The following is a 21,471-nucleotide window of genomic DNA, read 5'->3' on the forward strand; positions in this document are numbered from 1 at the left end:
ATACCTGCACTTTAACAATGCTTTCTTTGTTCTGTTTACAGCATTCACACTTTTATAATACAATATTCAGCATTTTCACTTTGGCCTTGGTATCATACATTACAATTGCTGTGGCTTTTTATTGTTATTGTGAATGTGTTCATGGTACAGATTTTATTGAATTTATTACTTGTTTTATGTTGCACCATGTGGAGTTGCACTATTAATTTCTGTCACAACTCCACATCCATGACACCTGCTGTTCATGAGAATCTTCACACCTGCTGGTCATCACCAATCATCATCACCATAACCTTCTCTGCCTACCAGTCCTCGCTGGAACGTAGCCATAGACGGTTTGTAAACCAGCCAGTCTTTAGGTTTAACTATTAGCCTTCAGTTGCCCTTTTTGCTTGTCTGTCTGCCTGCCTGACGCCTTTTTGTGTTCCCAGGATTCTCTGCCTGCCTGCCTGCCTGTTGCCTCAGCAAGCCATCCAGAGCCTCGCTGCCACTTTGAACAATAAATAACATTGACCTTTTGCACCTGTCCAGGTGCTTTTGGGTTCTCTAGTGATACGTGACAGTAAAACCAAACAGCACAGCAAACACGACTGGCAGCTATAGGACGTACGTTCTGCGCCTGCGTGAGACCTGATTCATGAAACAAAGCAGTGTTTGACTAATATTTCACTCATTCAACTTGAACGGTTTTGTTAGTTACTTCTAATGGAGAATATGTCTGATAAAAAGCCTATCTAGATTACTCTTGCAGCTTTTAGAGTAATATTTATAAAATAATTATGAACTTGCATTGTCAGTCTCTGTTTAGTTATAAATGGGGGCGGGGGGTCAACCACTCAACCACACCCACACCACCACACGCCAGGGGCGGAGCAACCCTATCAGCCCAGGGGGGGCGAAGCTCTTAGGGGGGCCCCCTATCCCAATATATATATATATATATATATATATATATATATATTTTTTTTTTCAATTAAGGCCGGCAGCGAAGAAAAATTTGCCTTTTTTGCATGTTAGAATCTGTTTTAGCCTTTAGTGGAATAGCTCATTTTAAACACACCAATGTTATTGTCTATTGATTTAATTGCTCTCACACTCTGGCCTGGCCTGGCCTGGCCTGGCCTGGCCTGGCATGCAAAAAAAAGAAAAGAAAAAAAAGATTGGATGGGGGCCCACTGACGAGTGGGCCCGGGGTGGGCGCACCCTCTGCCCCAGTGTACGCTCCGCTACTGCCACACGCACAAAGGAGCGAGCGGACGGACCAGCGCTTAGACAGGCTGCAAACAACAAGCCTGTTTTCATAACACGGATGGGGTGTGGCTTCCTTCACTGCTCACAACAATATGACTCGGCTGTCTCTAGATATATAGCAGTGGATTGCTGCCTTCTACTAGTGCTGAATATCACATTTAGTGTTATCTTTGTTTATGAAATGTTCCATATTTATCTGTAAATAGATAGAAGGTGGATAGGTGCCAGTGGCTTCTCACTGGAGTTGGTGGGAAAACTACCTGTCACTGGTCCGTCCCACTTGAAGGTGAGGCCTGTCCCATTTGGAGATGCTCCAGATGTATACAGTAGCCTACAATGCAAAATGAAGAGCATCAGGTTTGATAACATACCTGTTCAGGTATGCATCTGGGTGTGTCGCTGTGGCTCATGAAGCAGTCAGACATTTTGAGACAGAGCAGAGCAGGCACAGATGGAGGCAGGGTGAGTATTATTACAACATTATTATTATTTGACTGTAACAGTCTCTGAGTCTGTTTTCTACTGAAATATGTGTACTGCATTCACATGGTACAAACTCAGCCCGGTTCTTCCAAATTAAATGAGATAATTATCTTTTAATTCTGAGATGATGATCTGATCGAAGGAGGCCTACATGACACAGTATTATTTCTGAGTTGGTTTGACACACTGTGCGGCCATCTTTCTGTCAGATATTATAATTAAAAAGACAACAGTTTATTGTTTATTGTGGATGCCCATTAGTCTGCACCAAGGTGAGCCTACTCTTCCTGGGGTCCAAACACATTAAAAAAACATAATACAATAACATTGTCGACAAGTTGATAATTATAACAAACAAAGACAAAAAGAGAGTGAATCAGCTCACTCTATTACATATCATATATTACAAAAAGAGTATGAATGAATATTATGTAGTGTTATATAATATAACATATCACAATGCAGTACAATACAATACAATTCAACATAATAAAATACAATACTTAATGACCTAAAGCTATCTCATTATTCACCACTGCATGTTTTAACTTTTTTTTTAAACAAAAATGCGTTACTTGCCATCGTTATATTACTAGGTATATTATTCCAATAACAACAAATACACTGCTCTATACATTACCGTCCTTTTCAGGGCATTCGTTTTTGGTAGAGGTAGGGTGAATCGAGCATCTCCTGCCTGTCTTGTTGTATGTCTACTATTAGTGGGGTATACAGTTGTGAGTGTATAAGCCCTGTGGTTTCCCAGTGTTCCAGATGTTAAACAGAAAGGTTACCAAGCTGCATGCTATTCTTTGTTCCACTTTCATCCATGACAGTGCAGCATGCATCCACAGTGTGTGCAGATTGCACTTTAATCTGGTCCAAACCTGAGCAGCTGTTCTGTCTGCAACTTGTTTCTGACTTGACTTGACTTTGAGCTGTCTGAGTTAAACAGGGTTTCCACAGGTCCTTGAAATCCTTGAAAGTTTCTGAATTTGAGAAAATAATTTAGGCCTTGAAAGTTTTTTTAAATAGACATAAATAGACATGGGTCATTGAAAGTGCTTGAATTTATATTTTGTGCAAGAATAGAAATTTAAGTTATTTAAAGTTTTTTTTTACGTTAAACGTACAATATGTAAATTTCTGCTGCTAGGGATCTCACACTCAAAACAATAACAGAAGACGGGGTGTCATGGCGTCGTGCAGTAGCGTGGAATTATGCGAGAATTGTGTGTACGTGTGAGAGAGAGTTCACGTCTTAATCAAGGGTTACTCTGCGTGTTTCACTGCTCTAACTAAATTATTTAATAATGTTGCTTTGTCACGTTCTGATCCTGCCCCGCCCCCACCGGGTTGGCAAATCATTTTCATATTTTGCCAACCCAGACTGCCTGCGGGGCGGGCCAGCCCACGGGACCTGGAGGGTTCTGGTGACCTATGCATCTCTAGAGTGCAGTGTCCAATTTGGGACATGCCCATAGTCATAGCGCCACCTACTGTCAACACAAAAGGTGGTTTATCTCGAGAACCGTTCATCTGATTGACTTCAAACTTGGGAAGTGCGCTGCCGAGAACCCAACAGAGTGTGGTGCCCAATTTCGGACATGCGCAGGACGTAGCATGTGTAAGGATCACACTATTCCCATCAGTTCCCTTCCGCCACGAACAGGCGCCCTGACCAACACACGTAAATATCGGGCAGTCCCTTAGCGGTACCAAGATAGAAGACGATGTTTCTATATTGAGCCATTCATCTGACATCCATACAACTAGTGATTTAACTTGTGCTGCGGCTGCCCAGTAATAAACATTGATGTTGTGAACAGCAAAATCCACCCTATCTTTCCTTTTCCTTGTCAAATGTTGTGAAATCATCTTTTTTGAGTCAATCAAAAATGGTTGGGAATATAGGGAGCATTTGGAAGGGGTAAAATAGTCTCAGAAGAATTATCATCCTCACTGTCTCCACCCTAACCATCAAGGAGTAAGTAAGTCAAACTTTATTTATATAGCACCTATCACAAAGTGCTGTACAATAAGAAAATACAAATAAAACATAATGCAATATAATATGAGAACAACTACAAACAGTATACAAGGTAAACACAGACATGATGCCTCATCAAAGCATCAAGATAAACAGATCAGGCATAACTAAGCATAATCCCAAATATATATGTGTAACATGCTAAATTAAAAGTGCAAACCAGTAAGGGCTGCTATACATGGTTACGCAGTGTAATCACACCGTAGGCACAATATTCAAAAAAAGGTGAGTTTTAAGCTGTCTTTTAAAACTCTCAACTGAGGTTTTGATTAGTCTAATAATAAATAATAATAATACATAAGTTTTATATAGCGCTTTTCTGGGGAACTCAAAGACGCTTTACAATACATAGAAAAGTAATACAATAAACAAAACTAAATAACAACAGTCTAGAGAACACAATAGCTCATTGTATACAGTGAGGTCAAGTTTAAAAAGTTCACTACAATGAAATGGCTACTATTGGGACTAACATCATCAATACAATACATTCAGGTGGTGTCTGTCATAGATGCGTGGTCAATGGGTCAGCATGGAAATCCTCCCGTTCTTCCCAGCCAGCATCCTTAGCATTTATGCAACTGTGCCATGTGTTTATGCCACTATGTGAAATGCAGGATGGTAAGGGCAGCCCATCCTCTGCCACACTGCATTTCAACCCCCCCCCCCCCCCTTTTTATCAAATTGGCATAAACACAAACACACACCTTCACACAAACACACACCTCCATCCATGCAAAATATTGGCCTCCAAGGGTGAAAAATGTGGTGACATTTTTGTTGACACACCAACCGACAGAGTGACTTATATAAATAAATAAATATAATATTTTAAAATAAATACGGTGATTAACAGGTGTGTGTGTGTGTGTGTGTGTGTGTGTTTCAGACTGACTCCAGAAGATGGAGGCAGGGCAGGGCAGAGCAGAGTCTCCAGCACCCAGCTGTAAGAGTGATCGCTCTAAAGGCAAACCTCCAGAGGTCAGTAATGAACCTGGACCCCCAGACACAAAGTAAGAGGACTGTAGCACCCAATAACATAATAATATCATGAAAATGTAGTAAAATCTGCAGTTAACTTGGTAATTTTTTTTAATAAACCCTAAAACTCCAGATGGGCAGAAACAGTGACAGTGTGCAACGTCACATCCATTGTTGTCTGTCTTTACTAGAACTAATGATGATATGTATCAAACATTTGTGTTTGCAGAGGTCAGTACCACAGGCAGAGAGCAGAGTCTCCAGCACCCAGCTGTAAGAGTGACCACTCTAAAGGCAAACCTCCAGAGTTCAGTAATGAACCTGGACCCCCAGACACAAAGTAAGAGGACTGTAGCACTCAACACAATAATAATAATAATAATAATGATAATAATAATAATAATAATAATAATAATAATAATAATAATAATAATAACATAATAATATCTGGAAGATGTAGTAAAATCTGCACTTAACTTGATACAAAATTTAATAAACCCTAAAACTCCAGATGGGCAGAAACAGTGACAATGTGACAACGTCACATCCATTGTTGTCTGTCTTTACTAGAACTAATGATGATATGTATCAAACATTTGTGTTTGCAGAGGTCAGTACCACAGGCAGAGAGCAGAGTCTCCAGCACCCAGCTGTAAGAGTGACTGGTCTAAAGGCATACCTCCATAGTTCAGTAATGAACCTGGATCCCCAGACACAACGTAAGAGGACTGTAGCACTCAATAACATAATCATATCTTGAAAATGTAGTAAAATCTGCACTTTAACTTGATCAAAAATGTAATAAACCTAATAATGTAATAACTTCAACAATAATGTAGTAAACTGTCCTGGCTGATATTGTAATAATATTTTACTGATAATGTAGTGAGGGAGCACAGAGATGTGGACCAAGGCAGCTCAGCAGGCAAAATAGTAAACAAAATTACGAAGGGAGCTCCTTGAATTTTTGAATAATAGTATTTAATCCTGAAGTAATATATTCGTGTACACAGCAGTGTTACAAACAGAATATATCTTCAAAAGGGTACACGGGCAAACAAAACGCTACGCACATTTCAACCACACAGGGTCTTCATCCGGCTGGAATAGCTGGGCGTCGGCCACCGCACCTGAGTATAAGAGACATACGTGGCACAGTTCAGAGGCAATGACGTGAGGTGGGCAGTGCTGTGACATCATATTGAAGGTTGGGCCATCATAAAGCAACACACGCATAGAATAACAACATGAATACGCACAAAGAGGATATAAACACAAGATGAGGATATAAACACTACTGCAGAGAAGGCTATATGCAACCAGTCAAGATGGCCTATATAGGCTATAGGGAAAAAAACGACATAGCCTATAAGCAAAGTCAATGACGTCCTGTGGGAGAGGGAAGGGGGGGGAGAGAGAGAGAGCAACAGGGGAAATGATACGCTATATGAAACAAGTTAGGTCCAGCTCCTCATTAGGTCTGTGAGGGCTGACAGTATTAAGAGAGTAAATCCAACGGGCCTCAGACTGTAGAAGAGATCTGTCCAAGTCGCCGCCCCTCGGATGCGGTCTAACAATATCCAGTGCCCAGAACCGTAGGTCAGTGTCAGAGTGGTTGTGTTGTAGGAAGTGCTCCACCAAAGGAGCTTTTGTGTGGCGGCGGCGGATGGCGCTCTTATGCTCCGTTACGCGTGTGCGTAAAGGCCGGGTTGTCTTGCCGATGTACCAGAGGGGCAGCGGGCACGCACAGACGATAGCGTAAACTACCCCCTGTGATGCGCAGGTGTTTCAACTGTACAGTAACCCTGTTAGGGAACGAAAGGGATTTTGTTTTGCTGGTTTGGGGGCAGCAGGAACAGTGTCCACATGAAAAGTGACCAACCGGGGGAGGCAGGGAGTCAATGGTGGGTTGAGTCGATAAGGGGGTGTGGAGCGTTTTAACCAGGCTGTCTCTGATGTTGTTGTTTCTGGTAAAGGCTATTCTGGGGGGAGTGGTAAATGTTTCATGCACTTGCAGTACTCTCCAATGTTTTAGCAGGCATCGTTTGATTTTATTGGCGAGGGGTGAGTATTGGAGGGTAGCTGTGACTCTGGGGGGGCTGGGGTCCGGAGGTTCTGGGCTGCAGAAGAATGTGGAATGGAGAGCGCGTTTGTATGCGTGGGAAATGGGTCTGCGCCCATATCCTCTCTCCTGGAACCGTAGTCTCATGTGAGTTACTTCATGAACAAAATCACTTCTGTCACTGCAAAGTCTGCGCAGGTGCATGAATTGACCGGTGGACAGGTTATCTTTCAGGTGTGAGGGGTGATAGCTGGTGGCGTGGAGCAGAGCGTTTCTATCTGTGGGCTTGCGGTAGATGGATGAATACAATTTGGTGTTGTGTTTGTACACAGACACATCCAGGAAGTGGATCCGATCAGGCTGGTGGTCTAATGTGAAAAGGAGGTGGGGGTTCCAAGTGTTGAGCAGGGTGTGGAACTCAACCAGGGATGAGGAAGAGACGTGCCAAATTATGAAAATGTCATCAATATATCTCCGCCATAGCCTAATGGAGCTGATGAACGGGTTGACGCTGGGGTTCAGCACAAAGTCCATCTCAAACGCACCCATGTACAGATTGGCTATGCTAGGCGCTGCCGCACACCCCATAGCTACCCCCGAGGTCTGTAGATAATACTCGCCATTGAATAGGAAGTAATTGTGATATAGGCTAATTTCAGCCAGAGAGGCTATGAATTCATTGGGGGGGGTTGCAGATGTTCTGCCTGTCAATGTTTGTTTAATGATTTCAATAGCCGCCTGTTGTGGAATGTTAGTGTAGAGAGACTCGATGTCCATGGTGGCCAGTCTAACAGATGACACATCTATATCCAATTCATTAATAATGTGGAGGAAGTCAGAGGAGTCGCGGGTGTAGGCTGGTAGTCTATGCATGAAAGGCTGTATACTGGTCTACAAACTTGGAGAGGGGCTCAAGGAGGGACTCATTCCCAGAGCAAATCAGACGCCCAGGTGGTGGGGAGATATTTTTATGGATTTTTGGAAGGAGATAAAGAGCTGGGGTCCTGTGGTGTTTACGCAGAAGGAATCTGTGGTCCCGCTTGTTGATGTGGCCAGCCTATCGTCAACCAGTGTTTTGATAATAACACGGGTACAAGGCCCGGGGTCGCTGCTACAGTGTTTGTATGTGGTGGGATCTGAGAGCTGGCACATAGCTTCCGCATTATAGTCTGACATGTTCTGTAAGACGACCGCTCCACCTTTGTCTGCAGGTCGGATCACAATGGAATTATCCCATTGTAATTCTAAGAGCGCATCTCTTTCCCTGCGGGATAAATTCTGCCTGACAGGGGGGATGCTCCGTTCGAGAACAGCGATGTCCTGGTGGACCAGTTTGCTGTATTGGCCCAATCCCACCGCAGGTAGTAGCGCGGTCCCGCTCCGCTCGACTCAATAAATGGTCTCATCCCACCGGTAAAAACTGGCCCAGCCCGGTTTGATTTGGGGCTGAGTCGTGCTACTTTTCGTCCCTGCCTCGTCGGGGTTCTATTCTGCGAACCCGGGTTCATACGGTGACGTGAAAACATTGTAGACGACTGATTGGTCAGGCAGAATCGTGTTTACTCTGTCTATCCTACTGACTGTCAATGCAGCGCTGCATACCAGTTTAGTGGGGGCTTACCTTCGCTTCTGTTATGCTTTTCCATCAGTCGTTTGTGTTGCTGCCTTCGCCTCTGGTGAAATAAAATCGTGGCGGTGGTTTCAATTGTCCAAGTCTGCTGCTCTCAGAAAGCGCTTGTGTAGTTCAGTGCTGCGTCGGCTCCGCTAGGCCGCAGGCGCTATGGTGAAGCCGCGGTCTTGCCTGGTGAGAGGCCGCTGGGGTTGAGGCTTTACTCTAGCGCAACCCCCGTCCCTCGCGCCCGTCCCCCACGCAGCGCATGTCAGTTTCTCTCTCACACACACACACGATTTAAAAAAAATAAAATAATAATAACGATTAACGATTAAAAAACTATAAAAAAAAAAAAAAAAAAACGAAAAAAAAAAGATTTTTAAACGGAAAAAAAAAAAAAGATTTTCAGACGGCAGCCCGTCTTTATTGTCACACAACACACTACAACACATGCACGGAGGGCCACAACACACACATGCTGACGGTGGCCGGTGAAATTTGTCCTCTGCATTTAACCCATCCTGCCCACACACACACACACACACACACACACACACACACACACACACACACACACACACTGTAGGTCATGTAGAGGCACCAGTATTTAATATACAGTTTAAAAGTTCTGTGTATGGATTCAATTGTAACGTTGTTATAGCCTACTTCGGAACATGGGCGGACGGCAGATATGCGGTCGCTATGACGACCAGGTGTGGGCGGGGGCAGATGAACGGCGGTCGAAACAGAACGTCCATCGAGTTGAAACAAGTAGAGCCGAGTGGTGACGGGCTGTGCAGGGCTGTAAAATGTGGTGGAAAAGAGCCATATGTTTCTATGGCTGAATCTATATTGCCCGGTTGTGTAAAGGAGGAGGGGGGAGCGAGGGCTGGGGGGGTACTGTCAGTGCTCGTGTGGTGTCTAAAGTATAACCTGAGTCTGAGTTTGCGTATTAATTTATGCACATTAATTCTAGTGTTGAAAGGTTGGTACTTAGCAGTGGGCACAAATGACAGACCTTTGGAGAGCAGATCTAGGTGGGGCTGGGAGAGGGACTTACTAGACAGGTTAATTACTGGTATGAGTTGAGCATCCTGGTTTGGTAGCAGGTCTGGAAGTGGGGCGCTGCGTCCAGGAGGGGGGGCATGTTGGAGCCACGTTTGTGCCGGCCTTTTTGTGTTGAACGGCCTTGGCCTAAAAATAAACTGATGAAGAGGAGGCTGATGATGTGGAGGCCGAGGTGGAATGACCGGCTCCCTCTGAGTCCTCTCCGCTGGAGCAGGTGTAATCCGGGGACGAGTCTCGGAATTCCACGTATACCAATGGCTGAATCCCACCACACGCAGACCCAGGAGAGTCACCTTCCGAGACTTGTCTGACTCGTCTGTTACTGTATACGTAGCTGAGAAAAAACCCAAAATGAACAAAAAACAATCTCAAGCTCACATTGAGCCACAGTAGACTTATGGAATTCAGCATTAAAACTCTTCAAACTTAAAATGGAGATAAATCAATGTCATCATTTAGACCAGAGGTCTGTGCTACAAAGCAAGATTTAGGTTGATCCTGATAAGTTTGGGTTTAAACCTGGTTTAGCCGTACTACAAAGCAAGTTAACTTCTTACCGACATATATTTCCATAGCAACTTATGCTTCACACTTAACCTGGTCCGCAGCAGGTTAAGTTGCAAGGATAAGATTAGACCTTAAATACACCGCCCACGAACCAATCGAATCAGCAATTTGGAAAAATGGCCAACCCCTTTCTGGACGAGTTTCCCATCGAGGAAGGAGCACGAATTGTAATGTTGAATTAATCAAGGACTAAAGCCTTGCACTTGTTGGCTATTAGCCCTACTTACCACTTTGGAATATGTTTTTATATATTCATTTTTGTGCTCTCAAGTACCCTAGATACATTGTTTGACCCCGCTGATCGATTGCAGCTGAATAGTGAGTGGAGAAATATCACTAAACCGGCATAAAAAGGTTACATAAACGTCTCCAAAGCGCACGGTGCCGTGCGCAATGGAGCTGAGACTGACGTTGGGTTGGAATTGAAATGGTCATAGCCTACATGCTGGAATAGCCTACTACATCTTAGCAATTTAATATGGGATCACCTGCACACAGGCGATCCCATATTAACTCATTCACCGCCAAAGACGTCTTTGACGTGTTATCAGAAATAGCCCTCCCCTTGCCAATGACGTGTTTGACGTGTTATTGTTTTTATTAGTACAGCGGGTAGTTCAAAGACTTCCCCAGCCTGTGACATGTTATCAGGTCCCTAGCCTCAAAGACAAGCCGACAACACGCGATCAAACACATACTGCAGCTGTTGTTTGAAATGAGCAGGAGGAAAAACAGAGAAACGCGCTTCCTTGTGCAGAGGAGAAATGCCATTGAAACGCCCCTCGGCGCACTGCACTGGTCGCCTTGCTGCAGGGCGAACCTGGATTGATTTGTTCGCGGTAGTCAAACCCGTGACGAACATGATCGATCCGGTTCCAGCGCCTGGTCCCAAAGCCAAGCCGGACCCATTCCTGTGTCGCAGCATTCGTCCCAGCCCGAACGAGAGGAGGAAAACGATGCAGAGGCAGAGGAGGCTAGACGCTGATCTCAGACCAGATGGGTGTTCCCCTCCTATGCTAATTTGCGGGTGAAGGAGGTGCGATCCAGCAGCAGCTGTGGACAGAACTCTCTCTGTGTGTGTGTGTGTGTGTGTGTGTGTCTGTGTGTCTGTCTGTCTGTCTGTCTGTCTGTCTGTCTGTCTGTCTGTCTGTCTGCACACTCACTCACACTGAGTAAACTGTATTGTTGAATGTAAAAAAAGCACTTCATGTATATATATATATATATATATATATATATATATATATATATATATATATATATATATTTTGTCATTTGTGTCATAATGAATAATATTTACATGTCTGATGTCAATACAGTTCAAAATAAAAGAATTGAGAGCGAGTTCTGCCTGAGATTGTGTGCTTTACAAAAATGGCCTTTTCTCCTGTTTGTCTTCTCAGAGAGACCTTTTTGGTGAAAACAGGGTGTATATAAATGGCTATAAGTAGAGTACAGAACATGCTAAAAGCTCACTTTTTTTTCCTGGTGAACCCAGAGACGTACATCCTTATTTTGAGGTATTGCAAATCACTTTGGTGCTAATAGATAATTTACTGTGGGTCTTGAAAGATGACCAACAATTATGAAAATCTTTGGCCTGTGCTAAATATTGGCAGTCCTAAACTGGCCATGAATGAGTTAAGATGATTCATATCTAGGCTACTCCTGCATTTTGCAGCTGCAACTGTGTTGCTTTTGGCCTGTATGATGTCATTGAACTTCATATTTCCAGCATCATTATATGAAATATGGAGATATGCGACTGCTGACAATATATGTGACCACAAAATAGGCTATTTTTTATAAATGAAATCTATGCCCGCACGTACCGTGTCGATTCAGTTCAGAAGCCTTTTTTAATTTTATTATCATTCTTTTTTTTATTGATAGCCTATAGGAATTATTCAATCAGTGTGACTAAACACATCATGACATAATTATTATTCGTTGAGCCTAATTGGTCTATACACAGGCTACGGATTTTGGACTGAGACATTACACATTACTTCCACTCGCAGTTTATTGAGAGGGTGAATTCAGCTGCTGTAGGATACGTGGAGGCAGAAACCGCTCTTCAAATAAATGACTGATGTGAATAAAAGTGGTAACTTTAGACAGTCATTCGGGAACAGACTAATAATATCCAATGCGGATTTTGATTCTGACATAGTAGTAGATGGCTTTGAATGAACGAGGAAATAGCCGTGTCTGGTGCTGTAAAAGCTATGGTGCTGAGCTGGAGCGGTCCATATTGCATTGTGATTGGCTAGTTGTTAAAAACCATGCCTCTTTTGCGGGCACGAGCTCATGTGCACGGGCATTTTCATGTGCACGCGCTCTCAACTTGATTAGAAAAACCTGGTTCCACTAAACCAGTGGCAAACGAGGTTCGTAGTACAAGTTAACTACAATCGAGCTGATCTGGTTTAGACAAACCAGATCAAGGGACAGATCCTGGATCTTCTTATAGAACATTCGTAGTACAGGCCCCAGGAAAAGTTGCTCTTAGGGTAACAATCCAAAAAGTTTATCTTTGGAGAAGATGTTTGAGTCTGTCCCGTCCTCTGATAGATTTGAGGATGACTTCTATTGCCATGATTCTTGGTCAGTTACAATGTGTGTGTCCAGCAGGTTTGTAATGATTGGCCATAGGGTAGTTAGGATTGTTAGAACGTATAGCATATTTATGTTCAGCAAATATATCCTTGAGTGTACCCTCACACACACAAACACACAGACACCCCCCCACCCGCCACACAAACACACACAAACTCTGCATAGCGCCACCTACTGGCAAACACAAAAAGTTGTTTATCTTGAGAACCGGTTGTCCTATCAACTTCAATCTTGGGGAGTGCGCTTAGGGGGACCTGGCGGAGTTCAGTCCCGGATTTGGTGCAATTCAGCATAGTGCCACCTACTGGCAACACAAAAAGTGGTTTACCTCATGGACCATTCCTCCCATTGAGTTCAAACTTGAGGAGTGTGCTTCTGGGAACCGCCCAGAACACACACAGGCCTTACACACACAACACAACACAACACGACACGACACAACACGACACAACACAACACACACAACACGACACGACATGACACAACACACACAACACAACACGACACGACACGATACAACACACACAACACGACATGACACGACACAACACAACACACACGACACGACACGACACGACACGACACGACACGACACGACACAACACAACACAACACAACACAACACCAGGCCTGAGTCCAAGCAAACTGACTTTATAATCTAGTACTGTAATAAATTGACTTGATTGTTAAAGTGCAGATTAGGATCATAACAGAAGCAGCTGTTCTCCTCCAGATGGACAGAAACAGTAACAGTGTGACAACGCATTGTTGTCTGTCTTTACTAGAACTAATGATGATATTAAACATTTGTGTTTCCAGAGGTCAGTACCACAGGCAGAGAGCAGAGTCTCCAGCACCCAGCTGTAAGAGTGACCGCTCTAAAGGCAGACCTCCACAGTTCAGTAATGAACCTGGACCCCCAGACACAAAGTAAGAGGACTGTAACACTCAATAACACAATAATATCATGAAAATGTAGTAAAATCTGCACTTAACTTGATCAAAAAGGTAATAAACCAAGTAATGTAATAACTTCACCAATAATGTAGTAAAATGTCCTGGCTGATATTGTAATAATATTTGACTGACAATGCAATACCTTTCAACATAATAGACCCCAATAATCAGGCCCGGGTCGTGCATATAGGCGACATAGGCGACCGCCTATGGTGCCACCTTGTGGGGGCGGCAAGATGAGGCAGAAAAAACAAACAAACCCACACAATAAAACCAAAATAAAATAAACAACATAGCTGTGGTGGTTCGTGGTTGCTGGTTGGTTGGTCACATGTTCTGCCTTATAGTAATTTGCTGAGGAATGGGTCAATGTGGCGCTGCACCAATGACTGGGCTTCATGCACCTGCAGCACCCGCCTACTGCTCCCACGGTGGCCTACCCTCACCCCAACAATGCCACAACGACAAAGCGAGAAACAAAGGCACCAGTTAAACATATTGCATCCATCAAGGATAAAAATGTTCTCCAAAAATGCACCAAACTGGAAAAAGCCCTGACACACAGCGACTCCAGAGATATTGACGGACAGGAACTTTTTGCGGAGTTGAGAGGCTTGAGCAGACGTCTATCAGCTGGAACTAAACCACTAGATGCACTGAAGTTCATCTGTGAAAATGAGATGCCATCCGTTTTTCCAAAGCCTTTTATAGCATTACGAGTGCTTCTCACCCTCCCCGTTTCAGTTGCCTCGGGAGAACGCAGTTTTTCCAAGTTGAAACTAATAAAGAATTACCTTCGGAGCACAATGAAACAAGATAGACTGAATGGACTGGCCACCATTTCCATTGAACATGATTTGGCACAGAAAATCGACATGGAGGAGGCAGTTAGGACCTTTGCTGCGATGAAGGCATGCCGTGTACACTTCTGAAAGGTACGAATATTAGGCTATTCGCTCTCTAGTTGTAATACAGAAATCTGCTGATTATATATAACTTAATAGGCTATCATGCTTGCTGCTTCCGCTGCCATTCGCACATTGCGTGTGTGTGTGACACACAGTTCACGCTTTACACACATGAGAAAGTTATGTGCTATTGTGAAGCTGTGTTATTGTGAAGCGTTAACTTGCGCCACCGTGCGCACCTTGTGTGTGTGTGTGTGTGTATGTGTGTGTGTGTGTGTGTGTGTGTGTGCGTGTGCGTCTATGTGTGTGTGTGTGTGTGTGTGTGTGTGTGTGTGTGTGTGTGCGTGCGCTTGCTTGCTTTACGCATGAGGGTGGGTGCATAGGAGAGATTTATTTGCTCTATATTATATTGAGCAGCTGAAATCGGATGATTTTGACTTGGGAAATAGCTGTGCTGTGTTGACTGCTGTTGGAGATAGACAGGTTATTGAGCTATTTCATAAAAAAAAAGATGATATAATTATACAAACGTTTGCCCTCAAAACGATCACTTCTGGCCTATATAATAGTATGGCAGTGCGTTTATGTTGAGAGACGCTGCACCCTCTGTATTTAAGTGATAGGACATTGTTTTGCTGTGTTCTGTGTACATGTGGTCGAGCGAGGGTGTGTTTATGTGCTCAGAGAGCACCGATGAACCGTTCAAATGCAGGGATGGTCACGTAACACAAAGCTGCCCCCTGTGTGCTCAATACAGCTGAAACTAAGATATTCCATGAAAAGAAAAATTCTAGACACAGATTAAAGTTGGTGAAAGTTGCAACTGTTTTTTTTCTTCATAGTTTAACTTGCTTTTATGAATCACTGAATGTGTGTGTGTACCATGTAGTGTTGTAATGTTATGAGATGTTTGTTGTGGCGTCTGCAACTTGTGTAATTGTATGCTGCTTTTCTTGGCCAGGTCCCTCTTGAAAAAGAGATTCTTAATCTCAATGAGGCTAACCTGGATAAATAAAGGTTAAATAAAAAAATAAAATAAAAAAGATTTAGCGAACACATCAATGAAAGTCACATTTAGCTTTAGCTAATCGCTCAGTGGCCGCTAACAACCGTTTTACACCCTGTCCGACTTCCGGGTCAAAGCACGTTAGCGCATGTTTCCAGTCCGACTGGCCTGTATACATGCAGGAGTAAATCGACTCCCAATCGCATTATCTGGGTGCGTTAGTCGGACTTTTATAACTTTGATTTCAGTCGAGATAACATGTTTACATGCATTTCAAAAGTCCTGTTTTAGGCAGACTAACACAATAATTAGACTTTTTAAGTGCATTTAAACATACTGGTTGACTGGAGGGGGGTTTTAAGGCACATTTTTACATTGGCAGGATAGAAGGACTAGTGATGTCGGTGCAATTGTGTAGTCTTACCTTTAAACCTCTGATGGTCCTCCTGCATTATCAATGAACAAATCATCAAAAATGTGGTTATTAGCGGCAAATCATAGGAATGGACTAGCACTTGGACCTAGAGGTCTTCATGGGTCCAAATTGACAGACCCAGACCCTAATGGACCAGGGAGATTTGTACCCGGACCCAAAGGCACCCATCTATTATTAGAAATAAAAGCGGAGACCCGAACCCGGCCAAACACGTTAAATGTCAGCCCCAGACTGGACCCAAAGTCACGTCTTTCGAATGGACAAGGGACCCGGTCGGGGGTCAGATATATCCGGGGGTCCAGGCATACCTGAATACCTCTTGTAGGTCCAAGTGCAAATTTTTCCAATACACTGGTTTCTAATTAGTTATTTGACGATGGAACAAGGGGTGATTGAATACTGTGATAGCCACTAATCGGATTGGACCCTGCATTTCAATGTCAGAGACCCATACCCGACCCGCAGTGGCTTCTTTAGAATTGACCCGAGACCCGGCCGGTGGATCGCTTGATGCAGAGGTTTACTATATGATATGATAGATTAATAGACATCTTTATACATGACTGTAGTGCACTGGTGGTGGTTACATACCTCTTTTTGGAATGCTTTTGTTGTTGTTTTTCCCCAGTGCCTTTCTATATAGCTGCAGACCTGTGTGTGGGGGGCCGTGAATTAATTTGTGTGTCAGTAGCAAATCCAGTAAACAAACAGTCCCACTTTATATCATGTTTATATCCTTGTCTAGCAGGATGATAAATTAATTTCTAGTTTCATTGATAGGAGGAAGGTGAATTCCAAATACTGTCCTGTTAAAGGGAGATTTCAGATGTTTTGAAATAGGGTTGTATGAGCTACTTATAGTCAAGTGTATTACAGTGTCTGCAGTAGATAACGGTTGGCACTCTTCCCATTTGAACAAAGAGTGGTATTGGCACTGAAGACAAACAATGTGTGGAGGGGGCCTGCAGAAAAACATATTTTAGTCACCTAAAATAAGGTCCACCGAAACACAACAATATAAGTTTCCACTTTAGTTTCATTTCCATTTCCAGCACTGTCACACACTGTACTGCTGTGCTGCAGACCAGCTGTTTCTCTTTTCAACCGTTCAGATGTAGATGCCAAGCGCAACCGTGCCGGCTAATTGCTGAAAATCTTATAAGTATAGCTATTGATTTATTGGGGTGGGCCTTCTTTTAGGTGCCTAAAATATGTTTTTCTGATTAACCCCCCTCCTCACGCTGCAGCCACACTTGCACGACGTTTGACACAGACTGTTGCTGCTGCCCATTCACTTTGTATTGGATCACGTCACCAGGTATCCCAGCATGCTTTGCAAGGCGATGAGCAGCATGTTCAAGACAAAGTGAATGGGCAGTAGAGACATCCTGCAAGTGTGGCTCCACTGTTAGCAGTACAATGTTTTGCGTCCTTGCCAGTAGTAACGTTACTCTTACTCCAAACTGGCGGCGCGCCAACCACCATCTACTGCAGGGAACACACTGACTATGCAGGGAACTGACTATCAATAATTACCTTATACCACCAAACATCCAAAGCTGAAAACTATCCCTTTAAGGCCTGTAAACATTTCTGTATTTCTTTTAATTCCACAGCATGAGTATTTTATCAGTGGTTAGAGTGTACCTGTTATGGGGGATGTTGCCACAGGTGAAGGGACTACAGGTGAAAGGTTGGTCTCAAATAGACTGTCTTTGGGGGACAGAAAAAGTCCTGCAGTAGCATGTCATGTGTTAGAGTCATAAACTTCTAATAAGAGCACAATTTCCAGTGAGATTGGGAGAGACTTCTTGTTGGGCTGACAGGTCCATAGACAAATCCAAAGGTTCTGCTGTTTTGGGAAACCCCAGACTTTCATTTACTTGTTGAGTCCAGAGTACACCAGTATAAGAAAATATTCAATATGACAACTTAAATCTTAGTCCTGTATTACTCACGTGGTGGATTGGATGGTGGTGGCAGGTTGGCAGTTGTCCTACGATTAAGACTGCCTAAGACTGCATGTTTGGTTAACTGCTTTGAACTCTCTGTATTGAAAATAAGATTTTCAGTTAGCTGTACCCTGGGCTAAATACATCACATGTTAAAAATTCAATATGAACACATCACAACATTGAAAAATCTCATCAATGTCCCACATTACTCACGTGTTTGAGTGGATGGAGCTGGCGTTTTGGAAGGTCTCTTAAATGTATTCTTTGGGTCTGGGAGATTGGTGCCCTGGGATGATGGTTTAGCGAAAAGGTCCATAGACCATTCTGCAACCTGTTGTGCTGTTTGGGGAACCAGACTTCAGTTTGTAGTACTCAGGAGTCTAAAGTACACCAGTATAACAACAAATCCAATATGAACTTATCACAACATGTATGAAAAATGTAATTTGTATGTCCTGTATTACTCACGTGGTGGATTGGATGGTGGCACGGGCCGAGCAGCCTTATGGGTTAACTGCTTTGAACTCTCTGTATTGAAAATAAGATTTTCAGTTAGCTGTACCCTGGGCTAAATACATCACATGTTAAAAATTCAATATGAACACATCACAACATTGAAAAATCTCATCAATGTCCCACATTACTCATGTGTTTGAGTGGATGGAGCTGGCGGTTTGGGAGGTATCCTAAAAGTAATTGGTGGGTCTGGGAGATCAGCTCCAGCTCTCTGGTACGATGTCTCTGTTCAACATGTGCCTACAGGCGTACAACATGTGCCTACAACATGTGCCTACAGGCAGTACTTGAGAGAAAGGGGAAAACTTGACATTTAAGAATATAAATCATGGAACATCGATGAAACTTTCAAATAATTCATATTCATATTTTGTACAGTATAGTTTTCTCTTGAAGTTTTCTGAGCTAAATGTTCTACAGTTGTTGGGTAAAAGGTACTTTTGATTCAGAATTCAGGGCAAGTGAGTAATGATTACTGAAACTAAAGAAGTTTGAGAGTCACTGATTACGTCACTTATTACTCACGTGAAGGATTTGCTTCATCCTGTTTTTTTGGGGGAAGCTGGTGATAACTCAGCAGAATCACCTATCAAAAGATAAGCTGCATTGAGTTTATAGAGGCCTATTATAACTGCACAGATGGTATTTGGAAGCAGCTATTATACAATCTATTGCATATGCAAGGTAAAGTAGCTTTTATGATACAGCACGACATAAACTCACCTGTAAGGAAACCCTCAAATTGCTTTTTCTTCCTCAGTCTCCTCGCCAACCTTAAAGCCATCACCTGGGAAGAGAATTTGGATAACAATTAGGGATGACCTAGTCTCGTAAGACATACTGTTGTCTCTGGCAATTTACTAAATGCTTCCGCCTAAACGCCTGTAATTCAAGCACGGAAAACATGGTCAAAACGGGAAGGGAAGTTCAGGGAAAATAATGAGCGATGAGAGGGGGATGTCCCGCCTAAGTTGATTGGCCTTAGGCGGGACACCCGTGCGTATTTCTCCCATCACCTGCATCGGTTCCAACTTCCTCCGGTTTGAACCCCCCCCCCCCCCCCCCCACTTAATTTGTCAATGTTCTGTGGGCGTGAATTACAGGCTGTTTAAGCTGCATTCGAAGAATGTAGAAGAGACAGTCTGGCTTATCCATTATGCAGCAACATACATTATTGCAAATTGGTTTTTATGGACCACAACGGCTGTAATTTATATGATGTGATTAATGCACATTTGGTTACCCTTTTTCCATCCAATAAAAAGTTAAATCCTCCAAGTTCCAAGATTTGTCCTGGCCTCGCAGTGTTAACACATTCACTGCCAGCCGTTTTTTCAATACTGTAGGTAGGTTCTGCCAAGTTTTTTTTTTTTGAGGATTCTGGCTCATCTTTCAAGAGCCGAGGATTATTTTCTGCTAAGATTTTGTGAACACAAATGATCTCAAAAGAACTAATAGAATGTGTGCTTTCTCTGTTTAAAAGAGTTAGTTTGTATAGTTAGTAGTTATGTAGGCATTAGCAGTAGAATACAGCATGGTTTCAGCGTCTGAAAATTTATTCTGAGATAAATGGCTTTTTGTGAAATTCGATAGAACAGTCACTTTAACCATTTATTTTTGGCGTAAGACGTCAGACATCTAAACAATAGTTTTGAACAGTAATTTCCTCCATAGCAGCAGGAAACCCCCCTCTCCTTCAAACTCCTCCCTCCGTGGGTGTGTCTCTGGTGGCTTTGCAGCGTTTGTCACAAGCGAGGCTCTGTCTGTCTGTGCTGCCTGGCTGCTGGCAGCTGCTCTTTGGGCGAGTCTGCATGAGTCGTTTCGGTTGTGAGCTCAGCTGCAATGAAGCTGCGTGCGATTGTGGGCTTTCTGCCGGTGTTTCAAAGTGTGTTGCACGCATAATCTATTATGCAAATTTGCAATCCCCCACCGCCAGCTCCCAGCGCGATAATGCGCGAAAGCGAAAGCGTTTTCGCCAATCCATTTTACAGTATGAGAGAATGGTTTCCTCGCGCGTTCTCCTGCAGTTTTGGCTCAGCTTTTTCTAGTCTGGAGAGCACTGTCGCCACTTAGTGGGTCGGTGGAATGGGTTGTACACGTTCGGTGGCTCCAATATTTTTTATAGGAGACGTGGGGGGCGTTGATCCACGTCCCACCGTCATTTTTTTTTTTTTTTTTTTAAGACGAGATATCTCGTCATTGGCAGTCAACCGTTGGATTTTTAAAGACGAGATATCTCATCAATGGCAGTGAACGTGTTAATATGTGTAGCATTTCCCAAAGAAAACACACCAATATAAAATTTGTAATAATTACCAAAATGAATAGTCATTCCATATCGTGGAGAAGGGGGAAGACGGCGAACCCGCCTGCGTACGGAAGGCACACTGTTTTTCTGTGCAAGTCTTTCTGCTGTAAGAGAAATCTTTTTGCTTTGTCCATGGGGGTCTTGACATAAATTATGTCGAGGAGTTTGGACTTGCAGGGACTCTTGAATAAGTCCAGTGTGTCATCCTTCCTAATGACTTCAGCAACAAGAGTTCCATCAGGTCTTTTCTGACGAACAAAGGCATAGCTGTCATTCTTCAGGAGAAAGCAGCAGTCACGTGCTTTGATAGACACATATCGGGCCGTCTGTTTTTGGCGTCCTGTGGGCCTTTGGTGGCCTTCCTTCTCTGCCAACCTTTTAGTTACCTGAGTGATCGGGTTGTTACTGTTCCTCACCATTTTTTTTAAGACCTGGAGGTGATTCTCAAATGGAAAAGCCGACACCTCGTTCAGTGAACACTTGAAGTGTGTTACATCTTCATGCAAATGCTGCACACTGTGGACATTGTAAACTGTGAACGTTGGTCCATATAACTCTTCACACCTGTCCACTAAGTGCTTCAGAAGGTTGGCAGCATAACCACGATATGCCTCTCTCTTCTGAGCATCAGACTCCAGAAGAAAAGACATACCCACCGTCAATGAGAAAAAGTGTACATAGGAGTCATCCAC

General features: G+C 43.3%; 1 protein-coding gene across 1 annotated transcript in view; it reads left to right on the plus strand.

Moving 5' to 3' along the window:
* The first annotated feature begins 1,688 nt into the window (after positions 1-1,688).
* The window catches only part of LOC310784657 (uncharacterized protein), a 73,023-nt gene continuing 53,240 nt past the window's right edge, over positions 1,689-21,471 (plus strand). The window contains exons 1-5 of the mRNA XM_083645674.1: positions 1,689-1,713; positions 4,674-4,797; positions 4,995-5,105; positions 5,374-5,484; positions 13,513-13,623. Coding sequence (XP_083501800.1) covers positions 4,773-4,797; positions 4,995-5,105; positions 5,374-5,484; positions 13,513-13,623 — 358 coding nt within the window. The 5' untranslated portion in view covers positions 1,689-1,713; positions 4,674-4,772. The remainder of the gene's footprint in view (positions 1,714-4,673; positions 4,798-4,994; positions 5,106-5,373; positions 5,485-13,512; positions 13,624-21,471) is intronic.

This window comes from Poromitra crassiceps (genome assembly GCF_964638095.1).
Source record: "Poromitra crassiceps genome assembly, chromosome: 11".
In the NCBI taxonomy this organism is placed as follows: Eukaryota; Metazoa; Chordata; class Actinopteri; order Beryciformes; family Melamphaidae; genus Poromitra; species Poromitra crassiceps.